This window comes from Callorhinus ursinus, unplaced genomic scaffold (genome assembly GCF_003265705.2).
Source record: "Callorhinus ursinus isolate GAN/ISIS: 27379988/994484 unplaced genomic scaffold, GSC_fseal_2.0 scaffold12, whole genome shotgun sequence".
In the NCBI taxonomy this organism is placed as follows: domain Eukaryota; kingdom Metazoa; phylum Chordata; class Mammalia; order Carnivora; family Otariidae; genus Callorhinus; species Callorhinus ursinus.
This window is the reverse complement of record NW_027397074.1, coordinates 35,760,993-35,781,716: the sequence shown is the minus strand read 5'-3', so window position 1 is coordinate 35,781,716 and position 20,724 is coordinate 35,760,993. Positions and strand designations below refer to the sequence as shown.

The following is a 20,724-nucleotide window of genomic DNA, read 5'->3' as shown; positions in this document are numbered from 1 at the left end:
TATCATTATAAAATGTTATATAACCATTTTAACGACATTTTGTCTTCTGTATTTGGATTCATTCATTCATTCATTCATTCATTATTTATTACCTACAATGTATTAGGCATTGTGAAAGTCTTGAGTTAAGCCAGCTAATTGCAGATTAATTAACTCAATTTATTGCTTAGAGATTGTTTGTCAATCTCTTGTTTTTAATGACCATACTATTGATTTAACCTATGAACAGTTAGATGCCTAGGTACAGCCTTTATATTCTAATATAGATCACTGGATGATAAGCTATGTATTAAAGGAGAAAAAAAATAAATGGTGGAAGAAGAAAAATGATGGAAAAAATAATAAAACCAACATTTATTGAGTACACTATGTATCAGGTGTTGTGTTAAGACACACTATTTTATTTCATCCTCAAAACCCTATGAAATTTTCCCTTCATTTTAAAGACAAGGAAAATAAAGCCCAGGGAGATAAGTAACTTGCCCGTGATCACACAATTTTTAAGTTGAAGGTGGGGTTTGAACCTTTGCAAACTGACTCTAGAGTCACACTCTATTCTTCCTTTGTAGTGGGAAGAAGACAAGAGTGAAGGAGTAGAGATGGATGAAGATGAGATGATGGGAAGCTAAGGTTATCACGCATCTTATTTTACTCACAGTTCTATTCAAATATGTTTCTTTTTCCTTATAAAACACTTCTTTAAAGAATTCAGAATGGAACCCTGAATATAGAAATGGGCACTGGATTGAATCCCTGTCATACTAAGTCAGACTTTGCACAGGCCCCATGACCACATGGTAGGCACTGAAAAGATAAAAAGTTGGTCCCAGAAGGAGGGGGAAAAAGAAGAAAAGAAGGGTCAGATTATCTTTCCTTTTATTAGGAGCTTCCAAATCTTAGCCCACTTAGCCCACTTTTCAACCAAGACTTTGTTGACACTGGATGAAAATTAAGAATAAAGTTTATATTGGAATGTTTGCCTGGTGAAATAAACAAGTGCTCAAAATAAAGGTATCATAGAGAAAAATCAGAAACCTGCATAATTTGTACAATATTTAGCTTTTAGAAGCCTTGGAGACACAATCCTAAAGAATGGAAAACAAAGTTGTATTTCTAGACATGAATGTATATTTAACAGTGGTCTATATTTCTATGTAAATTTTCAAATACAGAAAAATGTGGTTATTAATGTCCTTGGCACGAGTGATAGGCCATTTAAAGCTAAGGGAGCTGATACCTGGGGTTTTCCAGCATATCGTAATACTTTTTTTTATACTCATGAATAAGACAGTTACTCAAAAAGAAAAAAACCCACCTAGACTGGGAATCATATATTTTCTCATCCTTTTGTATTATATAATGATTTGAAACCATCTCATTCTTGAGAAAAGTTGCCAAAAGTTGAAGATGAAATGATTAAATGAACAACCAGATTGGATCGTACTAAGAAAATCTAACATGATTCATACTATAATCAATAGGTCAAACTGACATTTGAAAAATGTAACTTTCAGTTTTTGTTTTGGTTTAAAAAAGAGAGAGAGATAAAGAGACAGTCAGGATTTCTAGAGTGTAAATGTGTTCCCAATAACATAACAGTTGATCATCCTGAGGTTCTGATTGACAGAGAGAGCTTTTTCTTGATTTTTCAGCAGAGCCTGAACTAGGATCCAAGAATAAACCTAAATACTGCACTGAACTTTTCAGAGTAGAAGCATTTGAAAACAGATACCCAACCAATGCAAGCTATAATCTTCTAAAGGTGCAGTCTCCTACCAAACAAGAAGAAACCCAAAATCACAGTTCTCTCTTCTAAATGATAGGCTATGTGACCAGGTCTATCTATTTAAATATTCTTTGAACATATAACCGGGCCCCGTTTTATTTTTTTGTCTTTTTTTTCCTGATCCTCTAATTTTTTCTCTCTTGCTCAAGTCCTTTGCCACCTGATGATTATGTTTTGAAAACTGTATTTCAATTAATCATCCCCAAAACGCATCCCCACATATCAGCCTTTTTCAAATAATTTACTCTTCATGGTCCATCAATAAGTTGTAAAAATGAAATGACTGTTTTCACTGTGTTGTCATCTCCCTCTTGCCCCCCCATCCAAGAAAAATGAACAAAAAATACTTACAATGGTTCTTAGCCAGGAGCGTTTTATCCCTTATTCACTAGTGGTAAATGAGTCAGATATGAGTTGGCCAGGAAAAGAGCTGCTTTACCCAAAATCCTAGTACAAAATGAGTCATCTCACTCCAAACACCAATATATCCTCCAAAATAATTGGCAAGAATTTCCTATAAAAAGAATCTTGCCTTCACTCTTTTCCATCCATTTAGTTTTCTGATTTTTCTAATTTTTAAATTTCCTGTGTACTTATAATATTACATTCATAACAAAGGCCCAAGAACATTTCCACCTCTTTATCTCATTCTGAAAGTCTTTCCTGTATTGAGTAGGGGGACAATTCTAATAGCATGCCCCTGGAAAGAATAATGTTTTGTGGCTTTCAAGCGTTCTCTGTCTCTGACTCTCTCTGATGAAATTCATGCATGGTTCAATAGAAATGCAAAAGTCAATTCTAGAAGCATTTTTCTTTTCCTCTGCTGAAAAAGTAAGTGCAAAGCCATAGAATATATTTCAAGCAAAACCATTTTTCTTTCCATAAGGAAAATCAGTCAAAATAGAGACAATGTGTCTAATACTGATAAACAAACATGAATCCAGGTCACAAGCGTCAACTCTGTTTCCCTATACATCAGAACATTCCCATTCCTATTCTCTCTCTGCCATCAGGGGAAGCTTAAAAATCACGGTGAACTAAAAACAAACAAACAAACAAACAAAGAAATCGCTGTGAACTGAAGCCAGGGTTAAGTCCCTGTAGATTATCAGAAGTCAAACACACCATTTACCCGAGGATAAGCAAGCATGCTTATAGAGCCAATTCCTGCCAAAGTGCTGAGATTTTTATATTACTTGGGGGTGTATAACATAACTTATTATTCTTAATTATTCTAAGCAAAATTTTTTACAATTCATTTCAGCCAGGTTGGAATTTAGTTTCATCTCTCTCTAGTAAATGAATTCTAAAGAATAGATATACTCCTTTTATATCCAGCAATAACAGATGTTAGTTTCCTCAGTTTTATAGCCCTCAGATGACAACTAACTGCATTTGGCCTTGGGAATAATTGCAACACCTTTGGATTATGAACTTGGTTTGGTTCTTAGCTGGGAACGGCAGGGGGTTAGTTCATATTATCAAAGAAGTAAAATAAGTTTTCCTTTATGTTCCAGATGCCATATGAAGGTGTCTTCTAATACAATATTGTACAACTATTTTTTTCTATAGGTAATCTGGTCTTTAAGTACTTATAGTAAGAAAAAATACTTGCTTAAAAATGAAATCTCTTATTCAATATATCTCCTGCTCTTGACCAAAGCAAGATGTTAAATCCATTAAACTCTGAATATCCAGTAAAAGCAAGAAAGCTAAAACTGTTCAAATTTGTGCATTCTTGGGAAAATTGCCAACCAGGTACTAGGTAGCAGGATCTGTGTAATTAATGGTGATGTTATTGATGGAGGGAATATGATTTCCTTCTCATAAGCAATTTAAAACTGCAAGCTGGCAGAGCTTTAGTAAAGCCTTACCTGATTCATTTTTAAATTGAGGAAACGTGACTTTGAAGCCAGCCACAGAAAGCGCCAGTGTTAATACATGTGTACATTTGTGATGGCTTTGATTGTAGCAGACTTTTAAAAAAAATCCTGAATGTAGCATTATCTGCATGATAAGATGATGAACACCAAAATGCACAAACCGACAAACATTTCTTAAAGAACAAGCAAACCCAATCTTAGATTAACCTTATTTTTCTTTTCCTGACTGCTATATTCATATGAAGACTAATTGCAATCAACTTCTTATCATAAAGTGGAATAAAATCAGACTCAAGGGTCCACACATTCCTTTATACACACTCTTTTCTCCTTTGGAGGCAACTTCTATCTTTATCCAGTCCTTGTACCATAAGGGCAGTCACAGAAGGAGCTTGTATGTATTTAGGTTATCCAACTGACCAGTAATATGTCCAGCTTCCCCTCTCCTTTTTTCACTTTGTTATATCAGTAATTTTAAAATGATGATAGAAGGAAAAAGAATACCTGGAAAAATAGAGATAACTAAGGACAGAAGTAAAACACACAAGTAGCTCTTTCCATAATGATCTGCACTTAAATTATCCAACGAGGAGTGATTTCTCTCACTGTGTATCTCATCCACTCTAATTCTCTGTGAACTGCAATGACATGCTGCAGCTCTGTTTCCCATGAAGAATGAAACAAGTGAATTCTTGGTGGCCTACAGCATTTGCTGTGGCATCTATGGCTTTGAAGAAGACAGGTGGTGAAAGTGGAGGAGACAGGTGAAGGAAAGCCTGGAGAGAGGTTCACAAGTGCTAATGATGAGCCTGGATGTTACTGACCTTGACTCCCCCATGTGGGATCCATACCTGCTATCTTCTGAAGCAAAGGGCTGTTCTACATCTACCGTCAGGGAGGCCAGGGCAGAAACAGTCTCGGTCTCCTCCTGCAACTGAGTCCCAGCCAAAGCACAACCCCTTGGCAGAGCCACCATCCTTACTGACTTCCAGTACTTGCCTAGAAAAAAAAAAAATGCATCATACTTTAATAGGAATTTTAGAGCCGTATTAATCAGAATACTTGTATAGATCCAATTCAGAGCAGTTGTTAAGTTAAAATTCTCTGTTATACACAGCTGTAATTTGGTTTCTTAAATGTTATGATTAAGTCTTTTTCTCAATCTAAGAATGCCAAGTTGTGAGGTGCTCATGGTCCCAAGCCTGAGTCTCTCCTTTGCTTAGAGGGTCATAAAGTGAGGAATAATCCACGGTCTAATGAATTCACTATCAGACTGACAGCCGTCTCTACAATTAAGTAATAAGCAGACTCTAGGCATAGTGCCCTCTGGGAAATCCTCAAGAGACTGGGAGGTAGAAGTCTCATGGAGAAATTGAATGAAATAGTAATGTTAAGAATTGCTACTTGAGCTGTTACCTTTTTATAAAAAAAAAATGAGGTTAGAATATTAAAGAAAAAGAAAAGCCCAGAAATGCCAGCAGGAATCAAATGGCAACTTTGCCAGAACAGTCAGGTTTGTTAGTCCTGGATGTTCTTTCTTTCTCAACCCCAGGGTGTGTACTAGAACAATAACTGATTTAAAACTTTATTATATGCACTGGCTGATGCTGGCACCCTTCCATATGTCAGACGGAAGTTTCATTTTTTGAGGCAGGGAAGGGGAATGAGAGGAAGAGAGGTGATTTCATGAGAACCTCCCAGCGGGATAAACATGAAAGAGCGAGGCGATGGCCTTCTTGCAGCCTGAAGCTATCTTTTTGTCCAGTGTTGAGTAGTCCCAAATCAAAGCAGGACAATCTTCCTATATGGCGACATGACTTACCAGGTTAGAACGATCTCTGCAGCCTGACCAGTGAAGCAGGAGTTTGACATGGATTGGGAAGGAAGATAACCGGGTTCTAGACCAAGCTCTGCCACTGACCATCCTATCATGCTGGCAAGACTCTCTGGCCCTTCATTTCTGCTTCTCACAACAGCGGAATGATCTCCAATCCCTTCCAGCTCTAACTAACATTTTGCAATCGGCCTTTCCTTAGCTTACTGCTTCACAAAGGAATGGATATCATGTTAGGGGAGGAGACTCAGTCTCCCCATCTACTTCCCATGCCAACAGAACCTTCTGACCTAGTTGCCTCCTACAATTTTACTTGCTGTAATCACCTATTCTGACCAAAGTCTGAGAATCATAAAGCTTTCAGTTTGGACCAAATGATAGCAATTCTAACTGTGAATAAACCCACACACTAATATTTTGAGGTATTGAGGACATACAGATACTTCCCTCACACCCGGAAATTCATGGTCTAAATGATAATACTGTGTGGAAAAGGCCCATGTGATCCTGAGAGGAAATAAGTAGAACATACACTTATGATAATGGGAAAGTGAGAGAAGAGTTGCCAGAAAAAAATACTTGACCAAATATTTGAAAGACCATCAGAAGTTAATCAACCTGAAATAAAGGGAGGTGGTGGTGGTGAGGTATTCCTAGAAGAGGAAATAGTGCACACAAATGTGAAGAGACTAAAGTCTCAAGTCTCTGTGTTTTTTTGAGGGGGGGTACGAAGTCCACTGCTAGGAACTACTGGAATGTCTGGAAAAGCCTTGAGTGTGACGAGTAAGACTGTTGCGGGAGACATGGGCTAATTAACACACAATCTTAAATAACGTGAATAATCTTGGACTTCAACATGTAGGTATAAAGGGGTCATTTTAAGCAGAAGAGGCAGGGAATCAGGTTTAAGTTTTTAAAAGATCCCTCTGGACAGATCATGGACAATGAACTGGAAGGTGATGAGAGGGGTGGCAGGAAAACCAATTTCACATCTTGGCAAAAATCCAGGTAGGAAATAATGATGTCTAAAACTAAAAGGAAGTGACAGAACAGAAATGAGGAGCTGGACTAAAGAGAAGTTTAGGAAGTAGGCAATGAAAATGTATCTTGGGTTATTCTGTAGTGCACCCCTACCTCTCTTAACTTTGAAAAGATGACCCTGAATGGACAATTATATTCCAAGACCCTAATTTTTCTAGAACACAATGTCGTTATAATCTTCCTCAAGTTGGAAATACCATATGCCATCTATAAGAGCATTCAGCTGTACTGTGTTTCACAAAATATTATTAAACATTATTTTAGGGCACCTGGGTGGCTCAGTTGGTCAAGCGACTGCCTTCGGCTCAGGTCATGATCCTGGAGTCCCGGGATCGAGTCCGGCATCAGACTCCCTGCTCAGTGGGGAGTCTGCTTCTCCCTCTGACCCTCTTCCCTCTCGTGCTCTCTCTCGCTCATTCTCCCTCTCTCATATAAATAAATAAAATCTTTAAAAAAAACATTATTGCTCAAGACATTCAGAAAATTAGTGATGCCGGGTGACATCCTTTTCTTTTTCTCTAGAGTGACTAATATGGGGCCTCTGACAAACAAACAACAGGTGGCTGGTGGTTTATGGGTTAAATTATGTTTTGTACACTATAGGAAAGAAACTAGCACTACTGAACTCCTAATACATGCCAAAGACTGTTAGTTGTTTCACATTCATAATTTATAATTTCATTTAATCCTTGTGATAGTTATGTAGGCAATGTTGGGTAATCATTCTAAAATCACATGGATAGGAAGCAGAAAAGCTGAAATATTCATCTGGGACTGACTGACTCCAAAATATCTCTTACTCTGTACTCTGTTGTCCTCCTTTATTTAGTTCTCCTCTACCCTCTTCCTACTACACATTAAAATACAAAAACAGACTCAATATATAAAAAATCTCAACTTAAAGGAATTATGTACATTGCAAGAGAATTATATATGTTCTCTGCTTTACTAAAGAAATCATATTTGGTAATAACAGGTTACCCTTGTTCCTCAGATATGCGACTCAGTTGATCCACCTTTTATTGACTCTATGGAATGGGGTTTTTGCACCAAGGGAGACAACCATGTTGAGACTAGTTCTTTTTACTCTTCATTTCTCATAACCTTATATGACGGCAAACACCTGTTTACCAGGTAAGACACTGACGAAGCTATCATAAACCTGGAGACAAGTGCTCATTGAAGAGCATGAGTAAGAAGTCCATTGAAGATGGAGCCTTGAACTAAAAGTCAAGATTTCCACATTAGAGACTACACACTGGACCCAAAGAAGTCATTTGGATCACTCTGGGGCACAATTTCCACATTTATAACATGATAGTGGTGGGCTTGATGATAATGAAAGGGTTCTCCCTGCTGTAATTCTCAATGATTTTTCCGATCTCATGTTATGTCTTACTCTTGGATGTTAGAATGAATTTGTTTCGGAAGAAAAATCTTACTTTTCTGTGAGTCTTTAAACCCTTGAGGAGGTCAGTAAACACTTACTTTTAGATAATATGGCACATCTAGAATAACCATGGGCTTTAATTTTGAAACATTGTACTTTTTCCTCAAGAAGAGAATTCTTGGCCATAGACAAAACAAACATCTTTATTCCCCAAACACAATCAGGACAGAAGGTATGAATCATTAATAATGATTTTTCAGCAGAATGATAGCCTTTATATATGTGAGTAGTAAGAAAGATTTTAAATCGCTAAGACCTTTTTGAATAAAATTTAATGTGTATAAAATATCCTGCTAAGTTAAGATTAAATATTGTAAGTTTGGTTTTTATCCAAATGTATGAGGTTTCTGACTCAGAAATAACCCAAAACTTTGAATTCAATATGGCCTCTGGCAAAGCCTATAAAAACAAAGGAAATATTCTACATTAATAACACATTCATAGACTACTATCTCTATTTGTAAAGGAGAATAATTAAAATGTAAGTGGGTATAGCATAGATTGTACAATATGCAGCCAATTCAAACTCCAAATTTATGGGTTATTATTTTCACATGATGAGTAGGTTTTTTTTTTCTTTCAGAAACATATGTGCTGGAAAATCATATCTGTTGGTACGAGAATAATACCCTTATTAGCACACAAGAGAAATGAACCAAGGTTTACCGCTAGAGTATTTAGGAGCTGCTATTTATAAAGCAAGATATTAGTAACCAGCCACCACTGGGTTGCTCTCCTAAAGCAATAAAACTGTCAAAAGAGAGGGGTTTTCCATTAAAACTGGACATGCATACTCCTTTGGTCATATCTTCTATCCTTATTCATTGTGCCCGCTATGTAAATCTTCCCACTTTTCAGCACTTTCTTCTATCTTTTCTTTTCTCTTTCTTCCTTCCTCTCTCCTCACCTCTTCTGCCCTCCTTTCCCTCCCCTCCTCTCCTCTCTTCTTTCTTTTTCTTTTTTTCTTTCTTTTCTTTTCCTTCCTTCCTTCCTTTTCTTTCTTTCTCTTCCCCCCTCCCTTCCTCTCTGCCTTTCTTCCTTCCCTTCCTTTCTCTCTATTTAGCCTTCACTATTCTGCATTTTTGTGTTGTCTGATAACGGCAAAGCAAAGAATGAATCTAAAGTAAAGGTAAAAACTAGATAATGGATGCAGACACTCAAGAATTAGAGGGGAGGCCACAGATGGAGTGTTACTGGGTCAGGTATGAGCCAGGAGAGGACATCTTGCAGGTACTGTGTAATCAGACTTCAGCATACACCACATTGTTCTTGGTAATGAACAATTTGGAAAAATAAGTATTTGCTGACATATGAAGGTCTGTGTTAAAAATAACCCATTTGCCAAAAGTTTTCCCAACCAAAGCCTCTGACACTTCGAAAGCCTCGCGATTCCAGAAACCTCACCCTTCCCTCATCATTCTGGGGGCTAAGAGTCACTTCTCAGACTTGTTCTTGCCATTTGAATAATACTGTCTTTTGTTATTACACACCATGTTCTCATAGGACAAGAAGCTGGTGGCAAACCTTTTCCAATCCCCAACAACTTCAGAGATTATTAACACCTGGGACTAACAAAACACCTCACTTCATGGATTCTCCAGAGTTCAGACCTTCTTAATAGTTTTTTAAGATAGATTTTTAAAGCTAAATGGAGAATTTTATTGGGTTCCAAAGTATTGTATATATGCAAAAATAATGATGTACTGAAAGTTGGTATATCAATAGAGTGGCCAGCTAATTTTTCATCCAAGTTGGAGCAATTTTAAGCTTAAAATGGGGCTAAAAATAAAAATTATATGCCACTGAAATGTTTATTTATTGGTCAACAAATTGTTTTTATCAGTGGATCTACAAAATATAAAATAATCCTATTCAAATGTTTATTTTCACAACTAAAATTCATTCTAAAAAATAAAAAATAGAGTAATTCATGTGTGCCAAAGCACAATAACTGCTTTATACTGATTATCTAAACATTAGAAAATAACATAAGCAGAATTATGATTGCTGGTAAATAATCACATTAATCAATTTTGTGGCCATATTTCTCACTGACAAAATATCATTGGTATTTTCATGAAGAATGTTTCAATGTGGTCTAAATATTTTAGATTTTTTCATAAAATTGCCTGCACTTCAACGTGGAATTTTATGGTTAATAAATTTGAAATTGTGGCATCTTTAATTACTCTTCTCAAGAGACTATAGTATTTTTGATTGGCAAATACTGTCTTCACAAGTGTGGTGCTCCTTGGTCATTTCTGCTAAATGTGGAATATTTTCACTTCCAATTTTTAAAATATTGAAATGAGTGACTTTTTCATAACAAATATTTCATGACTAATGTCTTTTTCCTCCTTTCATAGGTACCTTTCTTTGGCAAACATTTTATGTAAACCAAACCTATCAAGAAAGTTTTCCCCATTCATGATTCTACAAAATTTTACTTACTAAATTTAGGTGCTGCAAAATCATATGACTTCTCAGTTTCATTCTATTCCAGAACAGAGTATAAATTTTGCCACTAAGAATAGGAATTTTATCAATGATTCTATCAACAAATAGACATCTTCGAAAGCCCAATTACAGATTTTCAAAATCAAATCCTGTGGTTTGCATGTTTATCCTCAACTTGTCCTTTGCTTTGGTAGGGATTAATTTAATTAATTTAAATGTTTTTCTTTAAATTGATCAGACACACTGTTTCTGTAACTGAAATTCTTTATAGTTTCAAAAGCTTATATTTTTGCTTCATTTTATAACTATTTTTTTATCAGCTTCACTAAGTATAGTTTACAGTCAATAAAATTTACCAATTCTAAGGGCGGGTTATGATGCATGTTGACAAATATGTGCAGTGATGCATATTAACGACTACCACGATCAAAATACAGAATATTTTCATCATCCCTAAAACCTCCTTTTGGCCCTTTGGAGTCACTTTCTTACCCTTCTTCTTGGCCCTTGACAATCATTGAAATTCTGCCACTGTACATTTGTCTTTTCTAGAATTTCATATAAATAAAACCATATACTCTGTAATCTTTAATATCTGGCTTCTTTCACTTAACATAATACATCTGAGATTTAAAAGATTCTTATTTTTATCTTATCATCTCTATTTTTGTTTCTTTGTATGTTATATGATTTTTCTTTTCTCTGGCTTCTTTTAAGATTTCATTATAATGTACCTCAGTGTGATTTTATTCATGTTTATTCTGCTTGAGATTGATTGAGCTTCTTGGTTCTGTGGATTTGCAGTTTTCATCAAATTATAAAACCTTTTCCCACTATTTTTTTAAACACTTCCCCAACTGCTGCTTTTTCTGGGACTCTAATTATAGGTATGTTTGCCAATTGATGCTGTCCAATATACCACTGATTTACCATTTTTCAGTATTTTTCTCTCTATTCTTTACTTGAATAGTTTCTATTCTTCAACTTCATTATTTTGTTTATTTTGTTTTGTTTTGGTCTTCTGCAGTGTATACTCTGCCTTTTACCCTTTCAGGGTATAGAATTTTTTTATTTCAAATACTGTATTTTTATCTCTAAAACTTCCATTTGCATGTTTTTTAGGTTTTTCATTTCTCTCCACATTATGCTTGAACTTTCCTCTTCATATTAGGAATAACTAACATTCTTGTCTGCTAATTCCATCATGCCTTGAGTTTCTGACTCCGTTTCTGTTTAATTAATTTGTCTTTTATTTCTAGGCCATATTTTCTTACTTCATTGCATACCTGGTAATTTTCATTTGGATGCTTGACATTGTTAATTTGAACATATCTGGTTATAGAGTTTTGTTGTGTTCTTTGAAGATGTTGGACTATATTTGGGCATGCAATTAAATTACTTGCAATCAGTGTGATCCCTTTGAGGCTTGCTGGTACTCTTTGTTAGACTGGCTTCACAGCAGGTTTTAGTATAAGGCTAATTTATTCCTAAAACTAAGAGAAAACCATTTTGATATCTCTACATGTTGCCTTATGTATTACAAGGTCTCTCCACTCTGGCTAGTAGGAATGCAAACTATTCCCAATCGTATGTGAATTTCTTAAATTATTTAACCTACTGGTTTCCCCAGCCTTGTGGAGTTTTACTTCATGCATGTAAAATAAGACAAAGGTTTAAAGAAACTCTTGTACAGATACACAGAATTCTTTCTCTGTGCAACAACTTCACTTCAAATATTCTGCCCCACAAATTCTAGTCACTTCAGTCTCCCCAAACTCTGATTACTTTATCTTCAACTCAGAAAAACCACTGGATTCTGTTTGAATTCTCCCTCCCTATGCTGAATCATGGAAATTGCCTCATATTAGTAACCTCAGGCAACTGTAGGCCTCATTTTTCTCTTTCCTTGTTTTTTCCTTGCTGGGTTCATAGGCCTTTAGTATTTGTTGTCCAGTGTCGAAAAACATTGTTCCATATATATGTTTTTCTGGATTTCTTTTATTTCTGATCAAAGGACAATTCCTATAGTAGTTAGTTCTTCATACATCATACATGGGGACAGAGGTCCATTTATTGACTATTTTGATTAATGAATTCTAACTGATTAGAAAAAATAGAATAAAAATTCAGAAACTCATTTGCAAAACAGTTCAATATTACTATAGAATAATCATCTTAAACACTTCTAAAGTATGATTGATAATGGGCACCAAAGAAGAAATTTTGATTACAAAATTTTGAATTGCCATGCTGAAGGTTTTATTTCTTGTCATCAATATCAGTTGTATTTCAAAAACTTGGTATTTCATTTAACTGTACATTTACCTGTATTTCACGCTGTGTTTATATAAAGGTATTGTAAATTTTGAGAAAAATAGTTTAAATTTCCATTGATAGAATATCAAGCCTGATTTTTAAAGAAATTTTTAAATAAAATTTTATTGAACTTATATTTTATTAAGTATTTATAAAAATTAAGGAATTTATGTTCTCTAAAACTAATGCCAAATATATTTCTGGTCTTTAAGATTAAGCTGTGCTCCACCAAAATCTAAATTTGCATATTAACACAAAATCAAATGATCCTATTGTCAGTGTTAGATTTTTCACTGTAATTTACAATAGCATCTACAGTAATACCCTATGTTTCATTTCTGGCAGGTTTATTTCTAAAAACTACTTTGATTCCATAAGTTGAATGAAAAATATCAAACCATTATTAGAACTGATTTTTTTCTGTGTGAAGCATCTAAGGACACTCTGTCATTGAACCAAGAGATTCTTCCAGTGGAAGAACTATTACCTCCAGTGGAACTATTACCTCACTTTGGAGCTTGAAAAGAACACTTGAAATTGAAAATTTATTTTAAAAATGTAGATGCATGATTTTATCTAAATAAAAAGTCATGCTTCTTAAAGTGATACGTAAATGCACAATCTGCAACTGCACTTGTTAAACTTCCTCCTTTGGACTTAGTTTTTTTTTTTCTTTGTTTTTCTATTTTTCTTTTATTATTTATTTTTTTATGTATTTATTTTATTTATTTATTTGACAGAAAGAGACACAGCGAGAGAGGCAACACAAGCAGGGGGAGTGGTAGAGGGAGAAGCAGACTCCCCACTGAGCAGGGAGCCCAATGCTGGGCTCAATCCCAGGACCCTGGGATCATGACCTGAGCCGAAGGCAGACACTTAACGACTGAGACACTCAGGTGCCCCTAATAATACTAAATTTTAAAGTGGACACTGCCACTCATTCAACAGCATAATGTCTTCAGGATTCATGTTACTCATGATATCACTATGTCCCCAAGATGAATGATGAACATCGACAAACATTTTGTGTAAGTTACATGGTCATTATCAACTTTCTTAGGAAAAAGCAATTGAGCACTACATCTTTTGACATGCACATTTGTTTCTGAGCATCTTTCAGCTAATTGTATTGATAGCAAAATTAAAATATGTAACGTTCAATGTTCAATAATTGATGAAACCTCTGTAGAAGAAACATTCAGAGTGTAAATGCTGCATTCAGGACTACTCTCTCTCTATTTCTTGAACATATTTTAACCATCCCTAACCTTTATTCCCCACATTTCCCCTAATCCCAACCCCTGGTGGCTTGGTGGCTTCATGCATGTCACAAGCTGTGGCTTTAGCACACCTGCCTGGTGTACCAGGTGGCAGCAATGTTGAATATTTCTCCTTCCACCTTCCAGGCCAGAATTTTAGGTGGCTTTTACAATTGGTGTCTGTTATTTCAACATCCCATCCAGATAACCACTTGTTTAAGATTTCTCATTTTTTAGAAATCAAATTTGTCCCACACCCTGTTTTTGTAAATAAAGTTTTACTGGAATACAACTGTGTTCATTACACACTGGCTATGGCTGCTTCTTTGCTACAGTGGAAGAATTAAACAGCTGTAACACAAAGCCTTACAGATTTACCATCCTACATTGTACAGAAGAACTTTGTTGACCTCTGGTTTAAAACAAGGAGGTATACAGACTAAGTGTTATTTTGTAAAAAAAAATAAGTAAATAAAAAATTACTGTGGCAGCACTTTAGAGAATAAGTGGAGAAAGCAAGAGTGGATGTGGGTAGACTACTTTGTAGGATATAAAAATGGTCCAGGAGAAAGCCTGATTTGGGACAGTGGCCATGGGAACAAAAATAAGTGGATGGATGAATGAAATGTTTAAGGGATATGACAAACAGGATGGAGTAATGGGCTGGATGTAGACAGCAATGGAAAGAAAACATGAAAACTAATTCCTAGATTCCTGTATAGCAAAACTAGTAGGAAAAGGGTGCCATCTACTTGGATCAAGAAACCTGGAAGAGGTTGAGGTTTGGGAAAAGAATAATGACAATGGCTTTGGACATGTTGACGAGATGTGCCCTTGTGGTATCAAGGGAAATATGCTGAGCTAGAACTTTAATAAACAGACCTGAGGTCTGAACTGAAGATATAAATTTTTAGAATTATAGAGACGACTATGAAGCTATGATCTGGGACAAAAACAACAATAAGTAAAATGATATGAAACATTTATTGAATATCTATGATATGCTTATGCTAATGTATATGTTATTTCATATAATTCCAAAACTACCTTGTGAGATAGAATCTTTCATTTTCTTTATTTTATAGATGAGAAAGCTGAAGTAAAGAGGGTTGAAATAACTTACTCATATTGTACACTTAGAAGGAGAATATATAGTGTGAAAAGGATTTAGGTAGAGAACGATGGGCTCAGTAAGAAGAGATTCTACATATAATGTTGCATCCAGGGTCGTTAGGAAGGGCTCCAGCAGTCTGTTTGGTTGGCTAAAACATGGACAAAAAGCTGGTTCTCAGTGAGTGATTTAGAAATGTCAGACCTTTCTTGGTTTAATGAAGAGGAAGGGATTCAAAGACATAGGGAGATTGGACTGTTAGAGTATATTTGTCCTTTAGGACCTACTCATTCACACTGGAAAGGTCCAGAAGACATGCCTTTTACCACAACTCTAAGAAATAAACTTGTGAGGGGGTGGTCCTGGAATTCCTGAAGAGCCTTGTGATTGCTCATTTCTGTAGACCATAACTTACAGTGGGAACTATGGTCATTGAATTGGGAAGCCTAAGTACAGTGGGAGTAATTAGATCCGGGTGGCAGGGGGCAAGTGGTAGCATTCAACTGCGAAAGACAAGGTGGGTATGGTTGCATAATGGACAGCAGAGTCAAGGTAACTGGTTTGACAGAATAGTGGAATGGCCTTTAGAAGACTCAGTTTCAGCACAAGCCAGGTAGTAATATCTTGTAGGACTGGGGCAAGTTTCTCTAGAAGGATCCATATGCTCTAATCAGCATCCAATGTATGGTGCTGTTTCTCCCATATCCAGGATTCATGTGTTCACAAATCAAGGGGTGGAAATGGGAGTCTCACCACTCAATATTACACCTAGTCACCCACTGGCAACATTTTTACTTTCTGTTCCTGAGACCTTACACTCTGCTAGCCTAAAGGTCCTAGTTCCAAAGGGAAGAAAGCTTCCACCAGGGATACAACAATGATTCCATTAAACTGGATGTTAAAACTCCTGCCTTGCCACTTTGGACTCCTCATGCTTCCAAATCAATAGGCAAAGAAAGAAATTACTGTGCTGAGTGGGATGATTAATCCTGATTATCAAGGAACATTGGCCTGCTACTCCACAATGGAAGTAAGGAAGAGAATGTGTGGAATACAAGGAGATCCCTTTGGGCATACTTTAGTACACTATGCCCTGTGACTGAGGTCAATGGAAAACTACAACAACTCAATCTATGCAGGACTACTAATTCAAGAATGAAGGTCTGAATCATTCCACCAGGTAAGGAACCATAACCAGCTGAGTTGCTTCCTGAAGGCAAAGGGAATACAGAATAGGTAATAGAAGAAGGTGGTTATAAACACCAACTATGGCCACATGACAAGTTACAGTAACAAAGAATATAACTGTCAGGAGTGTTTTTCCTCCTTATTTATTATGAATATATTTGTATGCAAGTATCTTTGTTTTTCTCTGTCCCCTTCTCCCCTATCTTATAACATAAGATGCATCAACTTTATTTCATAGCATTTAAGTATTGTTAATTTTACATCATAGTATTTAAGATATGGGATACTGAGAAGAGCAAACATCACTCAAAACTGTAGCTACTCTCCTGGTGAAGTGCTTAGTGTGTTTTCAGTTGTAGTCAGGAAAGTTGTATCATGTTAGGCAGAACTATGACTTTGTTATTTTCTACAAATGGAGATTAAGTATGGTTTAAGATGTGTATGGTGCCAAGTTGACAAGAGGTGGACTTGTGATGGTTAATTTTTATTGTCAATTTGACTGGGCCACAGAGTACCCAGTTAAACATTTGTTTTAACTATTTGGTTAAACATTATTCTGAGTATGTCTGTGAGGGTGTTTCTGGAAGAGACTAACACTTGAATCAATAGGCTGAGCAAAGCAAATTGCCTTCCCCAGTATGGGTGGGCCTCGTTCAGTAAGTTGAAGGCCTGAATAAGGGAGAATTCTCTCTCTCTGTCTTCAAGCTGGGACATCAATCCTTTTGTCCTTGGCATCAGAGTAGAAGTTAAACCACTGGTTTTCCTAGTTCTTGGGTCTTTGTACTTGGACTGGAATCATGCCATCTACTTTTCTGGGTCTCCAGCTTGCCAAATGCAGGTTTTGGAATTCTCAGCTTCAATTACAACTGCATGAACTATTGCCTTATAATATGTATTTGTTTATATTTATATTTGTTATAGTTATTGTTAGCTATATAGATTATGTCTGGAGGATCCAGACTAATACAGGTAGGGAAAAACCAAGGTGAACTTGGAACATTTTATGATTCCAGAAACTAAGAAAGTGCTCACAAGAAGACAGACCACGTCAAAAGGACAGAGGAGCCAGCCTGAAAGAGCTCCCAATGACCAAAGCCAAAATAACCTGTGCAACAAAACTAATAATGGAAAGAAAAAGGACAGTTCCTCATTACAGATAATTCCTAAATAATAACTTCTAAGGAGTAAGGAAAATAGAAAATCAGCATTGGAATACCAGAGTAATAATTTTTGCAGGTAAGATCCACTGATGGCTGCTAAAATTAGTGGACAAAAGGTTGGGAAAAAAAAAACAGGATATTTGCATAATTGCAAACTATCTTTCCAACATATTTATTAATTCCAAAGGGAAACATGGTAACATCACATTAGAGAGCTCCATAATCAAGTGATCAAGGTTAATCTCACCAAAAATAGGACATATTAACATTATGTACCGCAGATCTGAAGCACTAAGCAACTGCATCACTGCTGTGGTAATCTTGTCCAAAACGCACATCCTCACTTTACTCACGAGAAAACATCAGAGAATACCAAGCTGAAAGATGTTCATCAAACTAATTAACCGGTACTCTTCAAAGTGTCAAGCTCATAAAAGGCACGGAAAGACTGAGGAAATGACAGATGTGAGAAGACTGAGATACAACAACTAAATGTAATGGGTCAATCATAGACTGAATCCTAGAATAGAACAAGGAAATTAGTGAAAACGTGGTGGACTCCAAAGAGAGTCTACAGTTTAGTTAATAGAACTGTATTACTGTTAATTCCTTAGTTTCTGTAATTGTGCTAAGGTTATACAAGATGTCAACATTCAGGGAAGCTGGATAAAGGTCATATGAGAACTCTGTATTATACTTGCAACTTTTCTCTAAATCTAAAATCATTTCAAAATTAAAAGTTTAAAAAAATCACCTTTTTAAATCTGGCAGCAGAAAGGCCACTGGTGACCATGGGTCAGAGTGAAACCAGACTACAAAGGTTCTGACAGGGATTGGAGCTAAGAAAATGGGGATGACTAAACAGAAACAATTTCCAAGACTTTGTTCCGAAAGGGTTGACGAGAAATGGGTGGTAAACTGAAGGAATGAGGTAGCTGGAGTTTCCTTTTGTTTTCTTAAGATGAGGGGTATTTTAGGGTGCTTAAATGTTGATGGCAATGAACAGTTCAAAAATAGCAGTTTGGTAGCTAGAGTTTAAGGTTTGTTGCTGAGATTAAGAGGGGAGGTAAAGGTAACATGCATAGAGGTTTGAGGACAGAGAAGTTTGAAAGGTAGAGCAAGTTGACCTGAGAAACAGCAGGATTACAATGGGTCCATTTGAATTTGGTGATCATAAATTTACAGGAAGCCAAACTGCTATGATGCAGGACAATCATGAGCAGACGTGTTTATTTAGGTCCCGTGTTGGAGAAAGTTCTCTGTAGAATATATCCAGGGTTGAGATTTTATTAGATTGGTTAAGTTAGAAAGGTAAGATTTTTAAGACAGATTGAAAGGCAAATGAATTTAAGTGTTATTGTTTTCAAGATGGATGTAGAAGTGGAGAAAAGAAAGGAAAATGAATTAAAAGAAATGATAAACGAAATGAAGAGTCTTAGGTGTGTGGGTTGACAATTCTATGGCATTTGGGTCTGATGTATCCCTCTCTGGCAAGAGATATGCCTGCCAGTACTGGCTTGGGATACATTTCCCCCCGCCACCCCCGGGTCTGCTAAGACAGTAACAGATGGTCATCTGCTCTCCAGGTTCATATTATTTCCTTTTTCATTCTTTATTCCCATGAGTGTATGTCTGAAAAACAAAACAAAACAGAACAAAACCCCTCTTTTTTATTATCTTAGTGGAGTTCCATGGAGGAGTGAAAGTACATGAGTATTTTTAATCCGTTATCATTACTTGAAAATAGTGCCCTTCCTCCATTTTAACCCCACAAATAAGGCTTATTATTCTCTTGTTTCTCTTTTCTGTTGACTTTCCCTAGTGGCTTGTGCCCTGTGTACTTGATTTTATCCATTTATTTAAATAAGTATATACTTATTTATTTGAATTCATATGAATTCAAATTTTGAATTTGAATTTGAGTTCATTTTGTTGAACTTGATCTCAGCATATACTGGGGTCTAAATTAGGGATACTCTTGCTTCCTTCAGAACTAGGAGTAGAGCAAGATAAAACCTCTTTGGTACCCATCAAATTCATATCCCCAACTATGATGCAGATCTTAGGCTTTCTCATGCACTGATATTGTCATTTGACCCAGGGATACCTTCCCTGTTTGTGCTACTTACTCTATTAAATTTCAGCTTATTTCTTTTTTCCTCCTATCCCCTTACATTCTACTAAGTCTAGTAATGTATTAAAATAGACTGTTTTAATGGAGGCAGAATCTCTCATATTTTAGGAGAGGTCTACTCTAGTGTCTATCCTGGGATATCTGGGAATAGGAAATGTGGTGAAACTCTGTTCTTATCTGTGAAAAGAGAAACAGGAGGTCATATGCTTTAACAGAAAATGGGCTTTGATAGCATAGTCATATCAGAATTCAAATCTTGGTTTTCCTGCTTACCTGTGGAAAGACCTTCAACAAGAGACCTATACTTGTTAAGCCTCAATTCATTGATGAACAAGATGAAACTAATTATGCTAATTATGCATTGCAGAGTTGTGTGAGGACTAGATATAATATATATAAATACCTAGCAAATGATCTTTTCCTGAACTTGACCTTCTAAACACACCTTATCTCAGTGAATGGAATCAAATGTATGTGTGAAGCTCATCTGGGTGCTAACAGTTGACTGTATAATTACAGTGCATTCCTATTCTTAAAGAGGTTCAGTCCTGGAAACATGCATAGTTTTTATTTATTCTCATGGTTTGATCAGTTTTGCCTTAGTAGAACATGAGTGAAAGAAAAATCATGATTACAGATGCAGTTGGAATAAACAAAAATTCCAGACAAATCTGTAAGCAGATAGCAGATTTTCCTTTTGGTTTTGGTACTTTATAGTATTAGTAGTGCTCCACCAAACAATAATCAGAATCTCAAAATTTCAAGAGAATGGTTAATTAGAAGTTCAAAATCAACTTTCAAAGACCTACAGTACAAGTTTGATCTGGCTCTGATGCAAGCAAGGGTTGATGGGGTTAATAGTAGGAAAATGTTTAATGCTGCTTTTCTTCAATGAAGGTCTGCCTGGCCCAGGTCTGCAACGTCAAGGCCTCTGTCTCAGCCAAAAAATCTATGACAAATAGCAGCTCACACCTGACAACAGTGAAGGTTTTAAACTCAAAAGGGCAGGAATTTGAAATTCTGCCAATCCTTGCATTTTTCTGTGATTAGATGTATTTTACAAGTTTACAAGTGGCTCCAAAGTAGATTCATAGCTCCATGGCTC

General features: G+C 36.1%; 1 protein-coding gene across 1 annotated transcript in view; it reads right to left on the bottom strand.

The window, feature by feature from the left end:
- Window positions 1-20,724, bottom strand: part of LOC141373774 (histone deacetylase 5-like) — a 57,433-nt gene that overhangs the window by 21,217 nt on the left and 15,492 nt on the right. Inside the window, exon 3 of the mRNA XM_073898544.1 lies at window positions 4,521-4,668. Coding sequence (XP_073754645.1) covers window positions 4,521-4,668 — 148 coding nt within the window. The remainder of the gene's footprint in view (window positions 1-4,520; window positions 4,669-20,724) is intronic.